General features: G+C 39.8%; 1 protein-coding gene across 3 annotated transcripts in view; it reads left to right on the top strand.

Moving 5' to 3' along the window:
* The window catches only part of astn1 (astrotactin 1), a 281,101-nt gene that overhangs the window by 189,181 nt on the left and 72,886 nt on the right, over positions 1-19,034 (top strand). For all 3 annotated transcript variants that reach the window (XM_029250461.1, XM_029250460.1, XM_029250459.1), the window contains one exon: positions 17,233-17,337. In XM_029250461.1, the coding sequence (XP_029106294.1) occupies positions 17,233-17,337 (105 nt within the window). The remainder of the gene's footprint in view (positions 1-17,232; positions 17,338-19,034) is intronic.

Raw genomic sequence — 19,034 nt, 5'->3', positions numbered from 1 at the left:
TCATTTTTTTTTTATATATATTATAAGATACACAAACAAGCACATGCAATGCTGGAGTAGTGGCTGAATAAAGGCTTTATCTGGCGATGCTCATGAAGTTACGGTGCATGAACATTTACACTGTACATGAGCTGGAGAGATCTTGGCCGAAATGCGTCCAGAAAAGGTGAAATTAGGGGCAGCTATTACATTTAAAGCAGGTGAGTACAAAGCTCTTCGTTCCACACGACATGATGAGGATAACATGCAAACAGAGACAGATTTATTTGTTTTTTTAGTTTGTACACATTGAGACTTCAGGAGTAGAGATGGTTAGGCGTGTGTGATGCAGCATTCGGGAGACAACATGATCACACTTGAAGACACACTGAAACTGTGGTGTGAGTCACAGGCTCTGGATCTGGGTCCGGACCATCCACTCTACTTGGGAGAGTCTTAATTGAGGTCAGTAATAAAGTTATTGTGTACTGGTGAGCTTCAGGGATCGGGTTCTTCTTCATGCCTCAAAGTGTTTCCATAAAGGAGATGAGTTAACATCCCATCATGCCTCAGATCATGTATAAAAATACACTATATTGATGAAGAGGTCTCTGACTGTTGAAGTTTTGACACTTTTGGCAGCAGCTTCATTGCTGAAGACTGCTCCTCTTTCCAGTATCTCACAAGAAATGCTGGCTAAGGTGATGTTGATTTGGAAGACAAGGAAATACATCAAAAGCAGTAAGAAATGGTAGACAAATGTCCAAACTCCTTGACTCTGATGGCCATGCATTCATTCATTATTCAGGTTGCGAGCAAAAGGAGAAATCCAACTCTGACTCTACAAATATCAGCCTAAGAGGTTCACAAATATTTTGTCACAATCATCAGACTTCATGGAAAAGTGTATTACAGATATTATGGCTTGACTGTGGTACATAAATCCTTTATTGCATCTAAAAAGCACTTCTGTGAGATAAATGACAGAAGGCGCACAAACAGCGCAGGAGTGTATTGAGCAGTGGGAAAAAGCAAGATGAGTCATCCTTCACCTCATTCTCAGCAAACAGACAAGGACAGGTGTGCTAAACACAGAAGTAAATGTACAGGCCTAAATTTTTGATTCCCACAATGAAAGGTTTTGATGGCCCTCTTAAGGTGCATGGTGTATTTTTTTAGTACCCTTTATGCTCAATGCTTCCTGTTGAAGACAAGATGAATGCCAATAAATGCAAATCAGTTCTGGTCATTGTCATCCTGTAACGAAGCATTTCTATTCTGACTATACAGGGATTTTTCAGGTTGGCCATGTTTCTATTCTGCTGAACATGGCTTTGCAGTGGAAAGTTTGAAGAGCATGATTATAGTGTTATCCATATACCAAGGCCATCACAAGATTTCAGCTCAGTCAAGCACTTATTGGTGATTGTGGAGGACTGATGGAGAACAATTTACAACCACCATCATAAAAACACCCAATTTTGGAATTTCGTAGTGAACAGTTCTGTCTCATTTCTCCACTACAATTCAAAGCACTGGTCAAATGCACTCACCAGCCACTTTATTAGGTACACCCATTCAACTACTCATTAACGCAAATATCTAATCAGCTACATGGCACCATCTCTATGCATTTAGGCATGTAGACATGGTCAAGACGATCTGATGAAGTTCAAACTGAGCATCAGAATGGGGAAGACAGGTGATTTAAGTGACTTTGAACATGGCATGGTTGATGGTGCCAGATGGGCTGGTCTGAGTATTTCAGAAACTCCTGATCTACTGGGATTTTCACGCCCAACCATTTGTAGGGTTTACAGAGAATGGTCAGAAAAACAGAAAGTATCCAGTGAGCGGCAGATCTGTGGGCGAAAATGCCTTGTTGATGCCAGAGGTCAGAGGAGAATGGCCAGACTGGTTTGAGCTGATAGAAAGGCAACAGTAACTCAAATAACCACTCGTTACAATCGAGGTGTGCAGAAGAGCATCTCTGAACGCACAATATGTCGAACCTTGAAGCAGATGGGCTACAGCAGCAGAAGACCACACCGGGTGCCACTCCTGTCAGCTAAGAACAGGAAACTGAGCCTACAATTCGCACAGGCTCACCAAAATTGGACAATAGAAGGTTGGAAAAACATTCCCTGGTCTGATGAGTCTCGATTTCTGCTGCAACATTCAGATGGTAGGGTCAGAATTTGACATAAACAACATGGAAGCATGGATCCATCCATATAGACGAAGAAAAAAAAAATCAAATTCACTTTGAAGAAGTTGCCTAGCTCTATTTATGTTCTAAATGTAACCTCTACAGTAACTGTTGTATCTTCATTCATTCAATCATAGTTTTTGTTGTTATTTTTTTAACAATGTGCAAAGAACCTCTGGAGCCTCAGTCAAGAGGCTGCTGTATCAGCCACTTTCTTTTTGGACAGGATGAAATAAAATAATGTATACGGGGCATCAGCTGCTGCTCCTTTGGATCAGGTTGCACTACAGAGCAAAGACCTTTTTTTATTCTCAACCGCCTTGGGCTAAGCATCTCAGAGCATTATATCAGTGTGTTGGGAATTAGCCTCGTGGTTCAGATTTCCACCTGTAGCTGCTCTTGCAGCTCATAAGCGGTTCATTGGTAAGAAATTACAGAAAATGACTGGAAAGGTTATTCACTGTTCTACACATATGATTTTGATGTTAGACTTTTTATATTAAAAATAAATGACAGGGAAAATAATGAGGACAACAAATGTATTTTTCACATTGAATACCTTTCAAAATGTCTTTGGGAATGAGGTGGAAATTGTGAAATCTCAGTGTGTCCCCTTCATTATCTATGCATGGGACCATGATATGTTAAGAATGCAGGTTCGTATGAAGAACTTTGCTGGCTGCACGCCGTTGAGAACCCTTTTACTATTGAGAAAGATGCATCAGCAGTTGAAGGTTCTTACTGCAGTAAAAACATTCTCCTTTATAAATGTATAAAATATTACAAAAGTATCATAAAGTTGTGTCTTCAAAAAAGCGGTGTGTTATAAATAAATAATGTAATGCAAATTGTGCACAGATTCTCAGTTCACAAGTTATAATGGTCGTTTGCTCCGTGATATTATTAGCCACGGCTTTAATATGGCTCAGTGGTCTGAACTGTTATTAACCTCTTTTGGACAAAAAAAAAAAGAAAAAAAAACATCCTTTTATGTGGGGTAGTCATGTGAAATAACACATGCCCTGACTTTAAAGATGTCAGCAGCAATCTAGAAAGGGGTCAATGCAGAGGTTAAGCGCCCCTGTTTGCTGGTCCTCTGAGGCACCGCAGGTTTTTGTAAATTTTTTCCGCACGCTGCTTATTGTCAGAAGTATGGGATAACCATGATCCTCCTGGTTACAATTCACATATCATTGTGGCAAAATATTGTAATTTCACATGCTGTAACATGGTCTAATGTGACCTGTCCTTCACTGTTTAATCTGATACACACAGGTTGAGTTCCTGATTTCCAGCACATCTTATACTATGCAAGAGTCATTGGTGTAATCCATCCTGGGAATGCAGTGAATTTAAGTCTGTTTTTTTTTTTTTCTTTTTTTTTTTTAATAGCCATACACATACACATCAGCATCCCCTAAAATAATACAGGATTAAATCCTGCCATGTTGATTCTTTCGCAGACCAATTTTCTGCTTCCCTTGCAGTAAAATGTATTGTCCTTAAAGTGCCTTTGCACTTCACATTCGGGGTCTCTTTGCAGAGCTACCGAGAGAAGGGGGGAGAAAAAGTTGGTTAAATGCTGGTGCAGGTAATTGAGAGCGGAGCCCCGCACAGGCTTTAAAGGAAGCGTAGGGGCTGTCAGGCGGTCGCTACCTTCCCCTTGCTGATTTAGGCGGGCGGCTGCCACGGTCAGTGTATTTGTCACTGTGTCAGCACTCCTCTGGCTCCCACTACAGCCCTTGCAGGGCAACGCATTCATCCACCTATTCATCTTAACGTTGGAGAGCCATTCATCATAGGCCGGAGGGCTCCATCAATTACTCCAAATGGGAGGAGTGGGAGAGGAGGATTTGAAAGGCAAATATATCTTGATTTAATTGGAAGAGCACGAGCCCACGGCTGCCACGAAGCAGGTTTCCGGTGATGATGAAGGCAGAGAGTAATTTTGTACGGGGGACATCGCTTGCTCCTGGGGCGCTGGTGTATCCGAGGGGCACTTTTTGGGGCGCATCCGGTGCCCTTTGCAGAAGAGCAGCTCCGGGGTCTCTGAATGCCATCTGCTGTCATACCGCGAAGCTTCTGTGCGAGGCAGCCAAATTTGTTTATGAACGCGACGAGGGGGCCAAACCACCAGCGAGCCAAGAAAGCATGTTTTCAGAAGATCTGAGTAAATGTAAAAAGCCAGCCAGTGGCGGAGTCACCCTCCCGTCTGTTGTATCAGTTATTGTGGGCGTGCACATTTAATGAAGGAAAGGCACTGAAATGCCAATGGAACAAAAGTATTAGCTAAAGTTTCTTTTTAACTTATTTATTTATTCTTAGCGGGGGGGCTGTGGCGCAGTGGTGCAGTGGGTTGGACCGGATCCTGCTCTTGGGTGAGTCTGGGGTTCGAGTCCCGGTTGGGGTGCCTTGTGATGGACTGGTGTCCCGTCCTGGGTGTGTCCCCTCCCCTTCTGGCCTTACGCCCTGTGTTACCGGGTAGGCTCCGGTTCCCCGTGTGTGTATTTATTTATTCTTGAATATCTGACTCAGGGTTTGGTATGTGATGATTTTTATCCCCTCTTTCTTCTGTGATATACTCCCATGTTGGCATGAAAGGGTGTTTTGAACCAAACAAAATGTGACAGGGTTTGGGCTGGCAGTACTCCTTGCAGTCAGAAGTTGGCTACCAAATCCTTAAGGCCTGAGAAGAATAGTGTGAACTGTTCCAGGACCACTAATGGCAGGCAGCAGTGATCTGATGAAGCAGCCTCAGCAGCAAGGTGAGAAACCCTGTTTGCCATATGCTAAGGGACGTTGAACAAATTCAGTTTGGCCCATGGTTGCGCATGACTGCAGTTGTTCTCTTTTAGCCAATTTTTTTGTTGATTTAGTTTGTTTTCGTTTACGCAATCTGTGTCGTCTGAGTGGCAGGGCTCAGGTGGTGTCTATATACAGGAGTGGTATAGATTACATTTACATTTATTTTACACTGATTAACTGGTTCATTTCTTCATTTTCTACTAGTGTTTATGTTGTGTTTATGCATTTTTGCCTGAGCATTATTTCTATGTTTTTAATTACGTTAGGCCGTTAACCATAGATAAAATTATAGCATGAGAGCATCTTGGCTGTTCCGTAACGCTATGCTTTCGTTACGCTTCAGGTGCTTGACAATCAACAGATATAACTAATATTGATACGTGACACAAAAGCTATGTATGAGCCTTCCATAAACAAGACCTTTCTGCTGAAATTAGGAGAACTGCAGCATTAACTAGCACATTGTCATTTCGTAAGTTCTCTGTAAAAGAAAACAGCAGATCTGAGACTTTTTAACTTATTCATAAGCAAGTTCCACAGAAGTATGTGGATTCACACACACACACACACACACACACACACAGGAAAACTTTATTATAAATAAGTTAAGTCTAAAAGTTCTAAAAGAATAACATAAAACTTGAAATTAAGAATCACAAGCTCTTCAATATCACCGTTACTGTACTAAAAAAAATACAACTAAATAAGAATTAATGATATCTATTTTTTAGATGATAAACAACTTTCCGCTTGGCTGTATATTGCATATTTTTAGGGAACATTCTTCGCAAAAGTAAAAGATCTGAGGACTGAGGGACAGATTGCACACCTAGAGTGTTGTGTTATGTTTACAATTGCATACGTCCAGTGTGCTAAAACTGAGTATTTTATGTGGTTCACCATTGTTTTATTAATTATGTAGATTTATGTAAGTGACAGAAACATCTATTTATTGTAATGGTGACTTAATGACAGGGTGAGTTAAAGGCTATATGCAGTACTTCAGTAGTTTGTGCCAGGACAGAGATTTTATTTAATTTTATTATTTTGATTTGTGACAAGTGCAGATAGTTGGATAATTATGAGGAAGTCATTAGTCTAAGTGGAGAACTGATGGGTTGGTTAGACCAGTCTCCCCCTTTTCTTTGGTTAATTTCATAGTCAGCAAAGTTTAAGAAAGACTATAAATGCTCTGGATGCACGCCGTTTCCAAGGAATATCTATGCACTCTGAACATACATTTTGCAACAGAAACACACTCAGTAAATATGACACAGAGTAACAGAGATGCAAAAAGTGAGAAATTCTGTGCTATACGCTGCTTTATTGTTAACTGTTTTTAAATGAATTGCATTGTGGAATAAGGCTATAGTATGTAGGGAGGACCATACCAGCAGTGATTTTTATAATGGCAGTAAACTGTATTTTTGGTATATTGTCCAATTCTGTCCAGCACCGTGTACAACATCATATAACATTTACCCCTTGCCTGTTATAAACCTGTCTGCTTTTAATTAGTAGAATTATTCAGATGTGGGTTGAAAAAAATGAAATCCATTAACATGACTATGAATATTTCTTGCCTGTAATGTACTTTTAGTTAATTGCGTGGTTGCCAAGCAGTTTGAATTTACATGTCGGAATACTGTGAGAATTGGTTTTGCTCTCCAAGCAGATTTTGGTCCTGAGCAGCCTAAATAATTAAAATTTTACTTTTGAATATGAACAAGGGATAGGATTTTTTTCTGCTTGTCCTTATTTGGTATTTTGTGACTTGGAATTAGAAAAAACAAATGTTAGCAAATGTTACACCTGTTTTTTTTTTTTCTTTTTTTCCACACAAACAAATGTCCTTGGACTGAGCACTAAATTTAATTAATTTCACGTAGGCAAAATACACATTTACATAAACTTATAAACGGAAGTAACAACTGACAAACATACCTCTGAGGATGGAATTAATTCTGATATTTTCAAAACCTGTGTGTAAAATAAATGCATTACCTGAATGCCAAAAAACTGAACCCAATATCTGCTTCATGCAAAAAAACGCACTATTAAGATTCAATTCTGGGAGCAGCCTTCAGCAGTAATCACATATGGGGTTTGATTTCTTCTCTGACACTGATTAATTGCAGGCAGTTTTTAATTTATTTATTTATTTATTATTTTTTTTTTTTTTACTTTCTCCCTACAGTAGACATCAATTAGTTTGCTATCAACATTAGATGTGATAATTAATACAGCAGGTGTCCAAACAGCACTAAGGATGGCCTTAATCGGCAGCAGCACCTATATCTTAAGCAGCCCATGTGGCTGTGCTTTTGCAAATTCTGTCTGGTCTAGAAGTGGCGTCTGTTTTCGGTCCCAGGGATTCTGTCCCTCTAGCCTTGAATTAAACATTTGTTGACTGTTGACGTGGGTAACTTCGCAGTGATTCCTGGTGAAATTCGAAGCCTCCTCCCAATTCCCTCTTAATTAAAGTCACAGCATATGGGCCAGTGACCACTAAACACAGAGGCACAGTATTTGTGGAACTTCTCCAGATGTTGACAGGTCCCTCTTCTCCCATTGTCCAAGTGAAAACTGTGTCACCTTGTTTTTCTTCTTTTTTCCTTCAAGAAGTTGTTTCAGAATTATATTTTCTATGAGCATCTGTTGTATAAGGTAGAGCAGTTTACTAATAAAGCTAAAAGAGTACAAAAATTTTATGAGGGTAAAATTAAAAACTGAGACATAATAGATTTCTTTTGAAAAGTTGCTTTGTTGTTTAAACGGTAAATATTTCAATGTTCAGCAAATTTATTGTGAAACTGTAAACACTTAATTGCGGAGAGAGCATTAAACATGGGGTGCAGTGGCGCAGTGAGTTTAGGTGGGTCTGAGGTTTGAGTCCTGCTTGGGGTGCCTTGCGATGGACTGGCGTCCCATCCTGGGTGTGTCCCCTCCCCCTTCGGCCTTGTGCCCTGTGTTGCCGGGTTACGCTCCGGCTTGCCGTGACCCTGCTGAGGGCAAGCGGTTTCGGACAGCGTGTGTGCATTAAACATTAATGTAACCTCAATTTGTATTTGTTCTAGAATTTTTTTAGGATCAAGTTTTGGAGCCCATGTAAAGGGAAGGCATGGCTGAGACATTAAGATTCATTGATTCGTTTAGGATTGGACCCTTTGTCAGACCTTCTTTCTTTCGTTTTTGTTTTGCTGCCTTCTGTCTGAGCCAGTCAATCTTTTTCGTAACAGTTAGTGGGAAGTAAAACAATTAATTCTTTATGTCCGCCTCTCCAGACTCTTTGATACATTTATTGTGGAAATGTGATGAGTTATAAGCTTACTGGACTGGGGTTCAATCTGGCGTTCAGTGATCCGAGAAACGTTTAACGAAAAACTGATGTTTCCCAAACTATTCTCTTGTTAAATCAAAACCCAAACTCCTTTCTTGATGGTGTTATGGTACATATACCATCCACTCTGACATATCTGGCAAAGAAATGAGTGTTAATGCTGTGGTCTACACTTGAAGTTCCCTCTGTAAACATGATGAGGACACACAATGTCTTCAACTGCTTGTCCCGAGTGGGGTTGTGGCAAACCGGAGCCTACCCCGGCAACGTGGGCCACAGGGCTGGGGCGGACACACCTAGGATGGGATGCCAGTCCGCTGCAAGGCACCCTGAGCAGGACTTGAACTCCAGACCCACCACAGAGCAGGATCCAGCTAAACCTGCTGTGCCACTGCACCCCCCCCCACAAATCGGCCTCGCTTTTCGATCCTTCGACGTCGGCTCTTCCTATCATTGTGAAGCAGAATTCAGCAAGCATTGGATTGTTCACCCACTAGGGAACATGTGCTGGGTTTAGACCATCGTGAGACAGGTTAGTTTTACCCTACTGATGATGTGTTGCTGCTATGGTGAGATCAGAAGTGTTTAAATTCCTCCCACTTGGGAAAGTAACATTTGATTTGCATGAAAAATCTAATGAATTCTGGAATATCTGGAAACCCTTCTGGAACTTATTAGAAAGTGCTACATGGTCATACCTGTGATAAATTGTAACCTTTTGACCCTAACCCTAAGTCTGTGTACGTGGACACATTTGCTTCTGCGGTGTACTGTTTGGTGTACTGTTACCTCTATGCTGTTTTGACCCTTTGTTGTGCATAAAACCAATAATTCAAAGAAAAAAAAAAAAATCTTTTTTAAAATCCAAACATTACCTCTGTATATCAGTGTCTCGTTAGCATGCCATGTGTGCTTGCTAAGGTTACTTCATGTTGTTCATTTTGGTTCTTTTCTCAAGCATAAATTTTCAGGCATCTGCTGGGTATTAGTCCACTATAAAGTGCACTTGGTTGTGTGAAAAGTCCGCACCTGCCCAAATGCCTGGAAGACAGCGTTCTCTCCTCTAACCCCCTTTGTCAAACATATTGTTTTCCTGTTGACTACAGGTCAGAGTGAGCATGCTGGTCCTGCAGCTGTACTGGCTGGTTGACTCTAACCGTGGCTGATGTATTGCACTCGTATTAAAAAAGACTGTTTTTACTGCATAGTCCAGCCCAGTACACCAAGGTCTTAGCCTAGGTATGCTAAACCTAGACTTGCCAAAATTTTGGGCTCCTCTTTGATTTGCTCTCCATTAGCTGTCCATTATTTCGCTTGCTGACTGAGAGTGTTGTACTTTGGTAAATCATCATCAAATTTTCATTAACAGTAAACAGAACACACTAAAAACTGATAGAAAGTGGTGTTAGTGCTGAAGTTCAAGAAGAGAGTACAGCAAACAATAAAAATTCACATTCTCTACCTATTACTGACAATAAAAAATCTAAATGGTGTTGCAATATGGAGTTTTACGGTTTGCAGTTAAGAATTAGTGATAAAATTACTAAGTTCATGGGTACACAGACGGGTAGATACAGGATACTTTTATTTTTTTTAAAAAAAACTTTTTCTCATCAATATAATACACCATTTTATAGGGAGTTAGGGGGCGGCTGGTAGCATAGTGGTTTCTGCTACTGCCTTTGGATCCTGAGATAGCAGGTTGAATCCCCACCTCTGGCTGTAGTACACTTGAACGAGGTACTTACCCTGAAATTGCTTCAGTATAATTATCCAGTACTGTAAATAACAGTAATCATTGTAAGCTGTTTTGGAGAAAAGCATCAGGTAAATGAATAAATGTAAATATGCAGTAAAAGGTACAGGCAAGGTGAGGCAGAAAGGTCAAATGGCAGTTTTATTAAATATCATTCATTTTTGTACTTGAGAACCGGCGTGGGGTTCTTGAGAGGGACAGACAGAGGCTGAGGTAAAATATGGATATTACTGTTTGAATTATAGTATATGTGCTGTTTGTGGTTATCGTTGGTGAGTCGTGTCACTTCATGGTTAATAAATTTAAATTGTGGTTTTGATATTTGAGAAGTAATCACTTACTGGCCTTGGCATTTTATACATTGTCTTATTCACTCATCTTGACACATAACGTAATCAGAAGGGGTGCCACCAATCACAAGATGACTTGTTAATATGCGTGTATTAATCAAAGTTCCCAAGTAGTTCCTCAAATAAGTGGCTGAAGTCTATTGTGAACATATCATTATCGGCTTCAGAATTTATCCTTTCATCGTCTATGCCATCCATCCTGTATAAAAACCAATAGCGTATTATTTGTTGACGGATGTGCGCTCAGTGCCGGCATGCCTAAAAGACACATCGTTCAGAAAATTAGCGCTTAATGTGGCTTCACACTGAAACAGCAAAATTTACAGAGCAGAGAAAAGAAAAAAATAAAAAAACGACCCTGCTTGGTGAAAGCTTTGTTTTTAGTAATGAGAGTCTGGGCTTCCTCTGTGCTTCAGTGTGGCGCTGAAGGCAGTTAATTCAAAAGCGCAAGGCTGTTCTCCTATCCTCTCCAAGATTAGATATAGATATCATATATTCTTATTCTCTGTAAAGTCACCCGTGTAGCAGCTGTAGTCAGTCTCTGATATTTGTTCCTCCTTACGCTCCATCACAGGATCTTTGCCGGCCTCTTTCCTACTCACTGGAACAAAATTTTCTAACTACTTTCATTTTCAGTTTTACCCTAGAGCCGCATCTCTTTCAGCTCTGACTCTATCTCTTTGAAAGTGTCTTCAGGTGATACCCAAAGAAAATCCATTCAAAATGTCACCCAGAAAAAAAGTTCCTTGCAGAAATACAGTGCTCTTCAGAATATGAATGTTCATTGCCCCCTGAGCAATTTTAAATATTGTATTTTGTTAAATTCCAGCTAAATCAAGTTAACATGAATTTCTAAAACCGTAACTCGTGCAAGCGAAGACTTTAAAGCTCCACACTAATGTGCTTTCAAGGGTGGGGGGGGTCTTCAGAAAGGTAAAGCAGTGGCATATTAATATTGGGAAAAAGTGTGCAGAGTGTGATTGATGCAATATCCTCTAGTCATATAGGATGATTTCTGAGTGAAAACAAATCAATCCGTTTAAGGGAAGGCCGAGATCATGGTTAGAGTCATCACCTTGCAGTCTTTTCACACTTTGGATTTCAAGTCAGGCCGCTGTATTTTTCAGCAAGATGTTGTCCCAGTAAAATACTCAACTTTCAAATTTCAAAAAAAAGCAAATAGCTGTGTATACAAACTTAACATTGTAAATCGCATCTGACAAAGATTCTAAATGAATTACTAATTCTGAATTGTGTTCTTTGATTTCTGATGTAGTGCTGCAACACTTTCCATCAGATCTTAACAAAGTTTAGTTTGGTTTATTTATTTTTTTTCACAGACCAAGCAGAGGATAAAGGCTTGTGTCTGCAGGCTCATGCCGCTACCGTACCCGTCAGAGCATTCTGTCTGTTCTGAAAAGATGAACACAGAACGCTGGTCTCTATGAATTGATAACGATCTCTACCAGCAAGTGAGACAGATTGATGAAACAGCTTTTCTTCTGGTTCAGGACCCAGCTTCCTTGCAAAAAATGCAAGATTGAGACGGAGATTTTTTTAAGGGAGTCATGCTTCGTTTGCCTGCAAGTTTCAGAGGGCGGATGAAGCATGCTGGAGTTTGTGGGATATCCTTAAATAATTAATATTTCAATGTGTACCACTTCTCCCTACGATGGGTTTGATCTGGTTGGAGTGAAAGAAAGCCTGCGTTGCTCAAGGTCGGGCGATCACAGCGCAGCGCTTTCGTTAAGGACGCTTCGTCGGACAGGGCGTGCTTCCCGTAATTCAGACGGTCCTTTTGATTGATTCTGTTTCTCTGGTGCCCTCTGCAACCCCAGCTCCCTATTCCTTTTACATGCCGCCCTGCATGGCAGCGAGTGATGGCGCGCAGCGGTGAGGAGCAGCCAGAGACGAGGGGACCGGTGTTTGCCGTGCGAAGGCCCTTTGTATTAATCATTCTGTCAGGCAATGAGAACACGGGAACCCAGGGGGCAAGAGGAGACAAGGCATTCTTGAAGTTGAGCTTTTTTACACTCAGAATGCAAACTGCATACATTTCGGATGGTTAATTCTAAAGTGAATACCCGCCTCAGCCTAGCTGTCGCGGGTGGCGGCACAGGTGCAGTCTCGTGTAGGATAGATCTGATCAATATTGTTCAAGGTGAATATGTCATGTACAAAATGAGACATAAAGCTAGAAATAGAAAAGAAAATAGAGAAAAAATCAATTGATGCAAAACTTGGAGGTCTATGGTCAAATATATGAAAAGGACTCATCTAAGATTGTTGTTAGATGACTGCAGCAGCACATAATTAGATGTTAGTATATTATATAGCCTGTTACTATAAGTATGTATTTTAAGCAATGTATTTTCATGCCTCTTAGCAGTCATTTAAAATGTACTTTCATAAAATATGGCTGTTTGATGAAAGTAGTGCAGCCTCACCTCTAAAGGCTTTTCTTCCAGTTGCATTTTTTAAGTGGCTATTTTTCAACATAACAAATGTGTCTGCACATTTTTGTGCTTAGTTGTACTGTTCTGACTTTATCCGGTGTATCACCTTTATCCAGCTCACCTAACAGGTAGAGGCCTCACCCTCCAAGTGCACAGAGCAGCTGTACCTCTGCACTTTAAAAAAAGAAATGGTAGTGCAGTTGCAAAGTTGTGTTGGGGGAAAAAAGAAAAAGAAAAAAAAAAAAAAACGTTAGTATGGATGGTGTGTTATTTCCTTTCACCCTCCCACCAGTGCCGCCTCCCACGAGCGCCTAGGTGAGTACGTTTAATGAAACACTGAAGTGTGTGTGTTATGGATATTCCACCGGCAGACTGGAAGTTTACCGTGAAATTGTCACAATTCTTTACTGTCCCCGGAAACCCAATCGTTATGGGATGGGGACATGAGATTGATTAAAAAAAAATAGACTGACATCCATCTTCATAATGTTAAATTCAATAAATTATTCAAATCTAGTTTAAGTGTCCAACAAGGGAGAACAAGTAATGTGGCAGTCGGGCACATGGACTTATGACCTGAATGTAACCAGTTCAAACCTCATTCTCTGTGCCTGCTGTAATATCCTTGAGCAAGATGTTCATGCTGAACACCCAGCTGTTTGAATGAATCGAAAACTGAAAGTCACTTTAGATAATAATATAGTGGTCTTAGCAACACATTAATAATAAAAAAAGCAGGAATATTTTAAGATATATTAAAAGTGACTTGAATAATTCCTTTTAAAAGGTGTCTTTCATTATTTGTTGCTGTAGATGTACTATATAGGTATGTATATGTATGTGTTACCCATTTTATACAGGACGAATTTGGGTAAGTGCTTATTTTTGGAATGCACTCAGCCCTCATCTATTGGGGTTCCATATAATTAAGTTACATTTAAAATAAAACTTTTGAAGTTTTATGGAAATTCATGCAACTCTTTCATACTGTGGGTGACATTTAGCAGAAACTTTTCTCCAAAGCAATTTATAGTGTTGAGGTTGCAATTATTTACCCATTTGTACAGCTAGGTAATTTTACAGCAGCAGTTGAGGGTGAGTCCCTTGCTCAAGGGTACTCCAGGCAGAGGTGAAGCTCAAACCTGTAGCCTGAGGGTGCAAAGGCAATAGCTCTAGCCACTACACTATCAGCTGTCCCCTTCTTTAGCACAATGACATTTTTATTCATCTTTGTGCTCATTTTACTTCCAATGGCTTTAAAAAATTGGTGATGTTAAAATGCCAGTTGCCTTCGCTCTCATGTTGTTTCAGTCAGTGTCAGGTTTTTAAAAAGAAAAATTCAATGCAGCTGCAGCACAGTTGCTGCATCGCTTCCAGACTACCTTGCACACCAATACAAAGCCGTTCATTGAGGAAAACAATCGTAAAAGTGCAGGTACTAAAAATGATAAATAAATTAAAAAAAAAAAAAAAAAAAAAAAAACTGTTGTTTGGATTGTTTTATTTCAAGTAGTAGTTTTCAGAGAAAACAAGTCACTCTGTGGGCACTGCAGCCGCTGCACACCTTTCAGGCTCTCTGCTGGACGGTTTAAGTTGAAGTTAAAACATTAAATGTGTTGCCTTTAAAAAAAAAAAAAAACAGGTAAGAGACTTTCTTTTAGTGCTTCTGAGTGTTTCTAGTCATAAGTGTTTTCAGTACAGTTATTTAGTTCATTGCGGAGAACCTTGGATGATGGCTGCTGTGACACACGCGTTTAAAAAAGCCTCTGTAAAATAAGTCAAAAGATGCGTTTAAAACGCAGATAAAAGACATGCAATCCTCAGCATTTGATGCAGAAAAGGAGATTTTAATTCAAAAGACGAAAAACAGAATGTTCATATTGGAAGCGTTTCAAAATGAGAACTGCAGAGTGAAGCACAAGCTGTCCAGGAATAGGTTAAAACAGTTTTCATGAAAATACAATAAGATAAAAAAGATCAAAACATAATTATTTTAAAATTTGTGGTGGCACAAATTAACCCTGTTATGTGAGGAATGGATCTACTACACACACACATTTTCTGAACCGCTTGTCCCATACGGGGTCGCGGGGAACCGGAGCCTACCCGGCAACTCAGGAGGGGGAGGGGGACACACCCAGGACAGGACGCCAGTCCACCACAAGGCACCCCAAGTGGGACTCGAACCCCAGACCCACCGGAGAGCAGGACCCGGTCCAACCCACTGTGCCACTGTGCCCCCCGTATGGATCTACTTGTTTTTTTTTTTTTTCCAGTTTTAGAAACAATAAACTATTTGACTATTTATTTTGCACATATGGAATCTTTACTTCAGGTTTCACAAATAATTTATTACAAAAAAGTTACTGAAGGACTAAATTAGAAGGCATCATTTCAATGGCTAATTTGAGCATAAAAACATTTTAAAGTCACCCCTTGTTACAGCCAGTAGCATTTGGCTGTTGTTAGAGTGCTGAGTGTTTTAACAAGTGTGACTAAAATCCGTTTGTGCATGTTAAATATTCTAAAATATTCCATCTTGCAAAATTCAAAACATTCTTACCAAGTTAGTTTCAGTAAACATTTAATGACGAATAGTGGCACACATTTGTTGGTTTAATTTGTTAAATTATGAAAGAAGGTAAGTTTCGGATAGTTAATTCATAATGGGAATGTAGTCATATGGAGGAGACTAAAAATCTGAATTACTTTTTTTAATAAAAGTGTCACCATCAATAAAGCTCCACGCAGTGATACATACATTTAAACATAATTGCTTACACAGAGTTAATCCTGTAGAGAAATGAAAGCTTTTTGAAAGCATCTGTTCATTTCATGCTGAACAATTGTGTTCCAGATGAGCTCTTAAAATGTGCCTATCATCATAAGTGCAGATTTATATAAATATATGTATATGAATAATGGAAGGAATGAAACTCTATTTCCAAAGGGATTTTATTGTTCTTATATCAAAGATCACCTAATGGCTTTTCAGAAATGCTTTCTCCACTGTGTATTCTGAGTGCATATTCAAAAGCAGCTCCCTTTTTTGAGGTCAATTGAATTTAAGTGTGTGCCAGCACTTCTTCTCTCCCACACGTTGGGACAGAGAAGCAAACAGGAAGGGGAAGGAGTGGAGTGCGGGGTCTCAACAGAGCCAACTCAACCACGTTGCTTACGGTCTGTCAGTTGCCAGTCAGTGATCTTTGAAGCCATCTATAAGAGTAACTTCAACTCATGTGCCTTGGCTGGCACCAGCACAGTTGTTATTTCCAGTGAGAAAAGGTGGAATTCTGCGAGTGATGTGATTCCCGCTGGCAGTTTACACAGTAAACAAGTTGTTATATTTGCAGTAAGACATTTATTTTCTGTCTGCTTATTTAGCCCTCAGCCTGCCTCATTAGTACCTGGTTACTAAAATTTGCCAGAAGGGGTTTTTAGCATAGTACCCTTGAGTCATATTTCTGGAATTGCACCTATAAAGAATCCAGTAAAATATATAAAGGGTGAAATTGTAAGATGTGGTAAAAAGCCATCAAAATACAGGGGGTTCAGAACTTACCTGAGGATTAGGGCTATTGAGCCAGCAGGTAAAGCATTATGTAGCTACTTCATTGCATAAAGTTTATGGGATAAGATATGACAAGCTTGTGCTCACACTAAACAATAATTGTAAATATTATAATGAATAAGAAAAGTGCATTGCAGTTACTGAAATGGTATAGATTTTCTCCAAGTCAACGACAATTATTTGGTTATACCTCGGGGCAGTTTGGGGTAAGTACCTTGTTTAAGGGTACAACAGATGGAGGTGGGATTTGAACCTGTAACTTTTGGTTCCAAAGGTAACAGTTCTATACTGTACTACCAGCTGGTCATGTAAATATAGCCCTATACACTACAGCTGTATTCTTAACAGTGATACATTTAAATATTTGGAGATTGCTCATGGAAAACTGGGACTATTACTGAAATGCATGTAAAATGCAAGCATGGGCGGCACGGTGGCACAGCAAGTAGCGCTGAGGATGTGGATTCGATTCCCGCTCAGCCACTGTGGGGTTTGCATCTTCTCCCTGTGTCTTGGTGGGTTTCCTCCGGGTGCTCTGGTTTCCTCCCCCATTCCAGAGACATGCCATTCAGGTTCCCCCACAGTGTAAGTAGTGTGTCTAGCAGTGTAAGTCACCTTGGTGAATGAGGCATGTGAGCTGATAACACTACACAGATTTCACTGGAAGTTGCTTTGGACAAAAGCATCTGCTAAATAAATGAAGTGTAACATGTGGTTCCACAACAACAGCAGTATTAACTGTGTCTCCTCTGTTGCCCCTCTGCAGGTATGGTAAACTACAGTGAGGTTTCTGGGTACCCCCTTGTTCAACAGTGGAGGCTGAGATCCATACTGTACCATGTAAAACTGAACCAATGGACGCTTTCCCAGGGTAAGTTGCGGGAAATGTGTTGAATGGGCATAACATCGCAAGTGTCATCTTAGTGCTCTTGGACTTGCTCACACCCTCTTATTAAGCACTTCAGCCACATCCAGCAGTGGTTTCTACTTGAGAAGGGAAGAAGGAGCCTGGTAGACTGACAAGATGGTGGGAGAGTAAAGTGTGCTGTATTGAAAGCTTAATAAAATTATTTCTAAATGCTGGTTATTTATGGTGTGTATTAAATACCAGTGACAATGGCAGTGATACAGCAGCACCAGGTGCTGGAATGGTTAATGCAGCTGGTCTTCTAAGGACCAAGGTTTGAATCCCCAGTCCTACTGTTTTACCTTTGATAAAGGTACTTACCCTGAATTGCGTCAGTAAAATGAGCAAGCTGTATAAATGGGAAAATCATTGTAAGTCAGTTAATAATGTAAGTCACTTTTCAGGAAGTGTCGGATGAATGAATAAATATAAATTTATGGAATGTCAAAAATATGTCGTAAATGCATAAATGCATTATAATAATAAAGACTGGTGAGCAGTGAGCTTCCCCAGACCCAGGCAACCCGACTGCTGTGTAAACGAACAAGATATTGAATTTTGAATATTAATTTTGGCCCATTCAAAACATTGTTTGCATCATTGTAATCAGTGTGCTTCTTTTAAAAAAAAAAAAAATACTGTGCTTTACTACCTCCATTTCTCATCTTTTATGGGCTCTAATTCAGAAAAGTGAAATAGTAATGGAGGTTGGTTTTCAGGCTTTTATTTTTCTCCTTTTTGAATTACATGCTCTTTTTTATTAGCTGAACTGGTATTTGTAATCACATCCTTGTATGGTTGGTAGACAGAATATATTGTTTGCCATGGACATACTGTTATCTTCTGCTGTAAGATTTCAATCTGCGCGTTTGAATCTTTTAATGAATATGAAAATGGTAAACAGTTTAATCAATTAAAGTTTGACATTCATACTTTACGAAAGAATGTTTCCCCTTAAGAAATGGCCTCTCTGGCCTTTAAAACTCCATTTCCTCCATCTCATTATCTTTGGAAGTTATCTGGCTCTTCTTTGTCCATCGCTGCTTTCAGCTGCTTTTTCATTTTTCATCCTGCAGCTGGGAATGGAAGTTTACCGCTTTAGCAGCAGATCCCAAAGTACCATCCTTCTTAATGACTGCGCTGTCTCTGCATTGTGCAGCACCTTCCCAGTGTAGGAGGATGCCATAGGACACGGCATGGAAATGACCCGTTTCGCAGGCTCATATTGCAATAGGAAAGATGCTAATCCATGCACTCCAAGAGATTAAACTCACTAAAGAATGTTAAATTGACCAAAGCTTAAAGACTCATTTAGCCATTAAGGAAATTACATTACTTTGTTTAACTGATGCTGTTCTCCAAAGCGACTTACAGTGTTAAGCTACTTGCAGTTATTTACTCATTTATACAGCTGGGTCTTTCTCTTTTTACTGGTGTAGTTTTGCGGTAAGTACTTTGCTCACGGGGGTACTACAGCTGGAGCTGAGGCTCAAACCTGCGATTTATAGGTCTAAAAGCAGCGGCTCTAACCACTATACTACCAGAAATAAAAAGTTGGCTCAGCTTTACCTTCATAATTCTAGATTTAAAGTGTGTTAATTTTGTGTTGTGTTTTACAAATTTGTTATAATTTTTTTTTAAGTGTTTATATTTTATAAAGT

The sequence above is a fragment of the Scleropages formosus genome, chromosome 3 (assembly GCF_900964775.1).
Source record: "Scleropages formosus chromosome 3, fSclFor1.1, whole genome shotgun sequence".
NCBI classification, from domain to species: domain Eukaryota; kingdom Metazoa; phylum Chordata; class Actinopteri; order Osteoglossiformes; family Osteoglossidae; genus Scleropages; species Scleropages formosus.
This window is presented reverse-complemented; position numbering and strand designations above follow the sequence as displayed.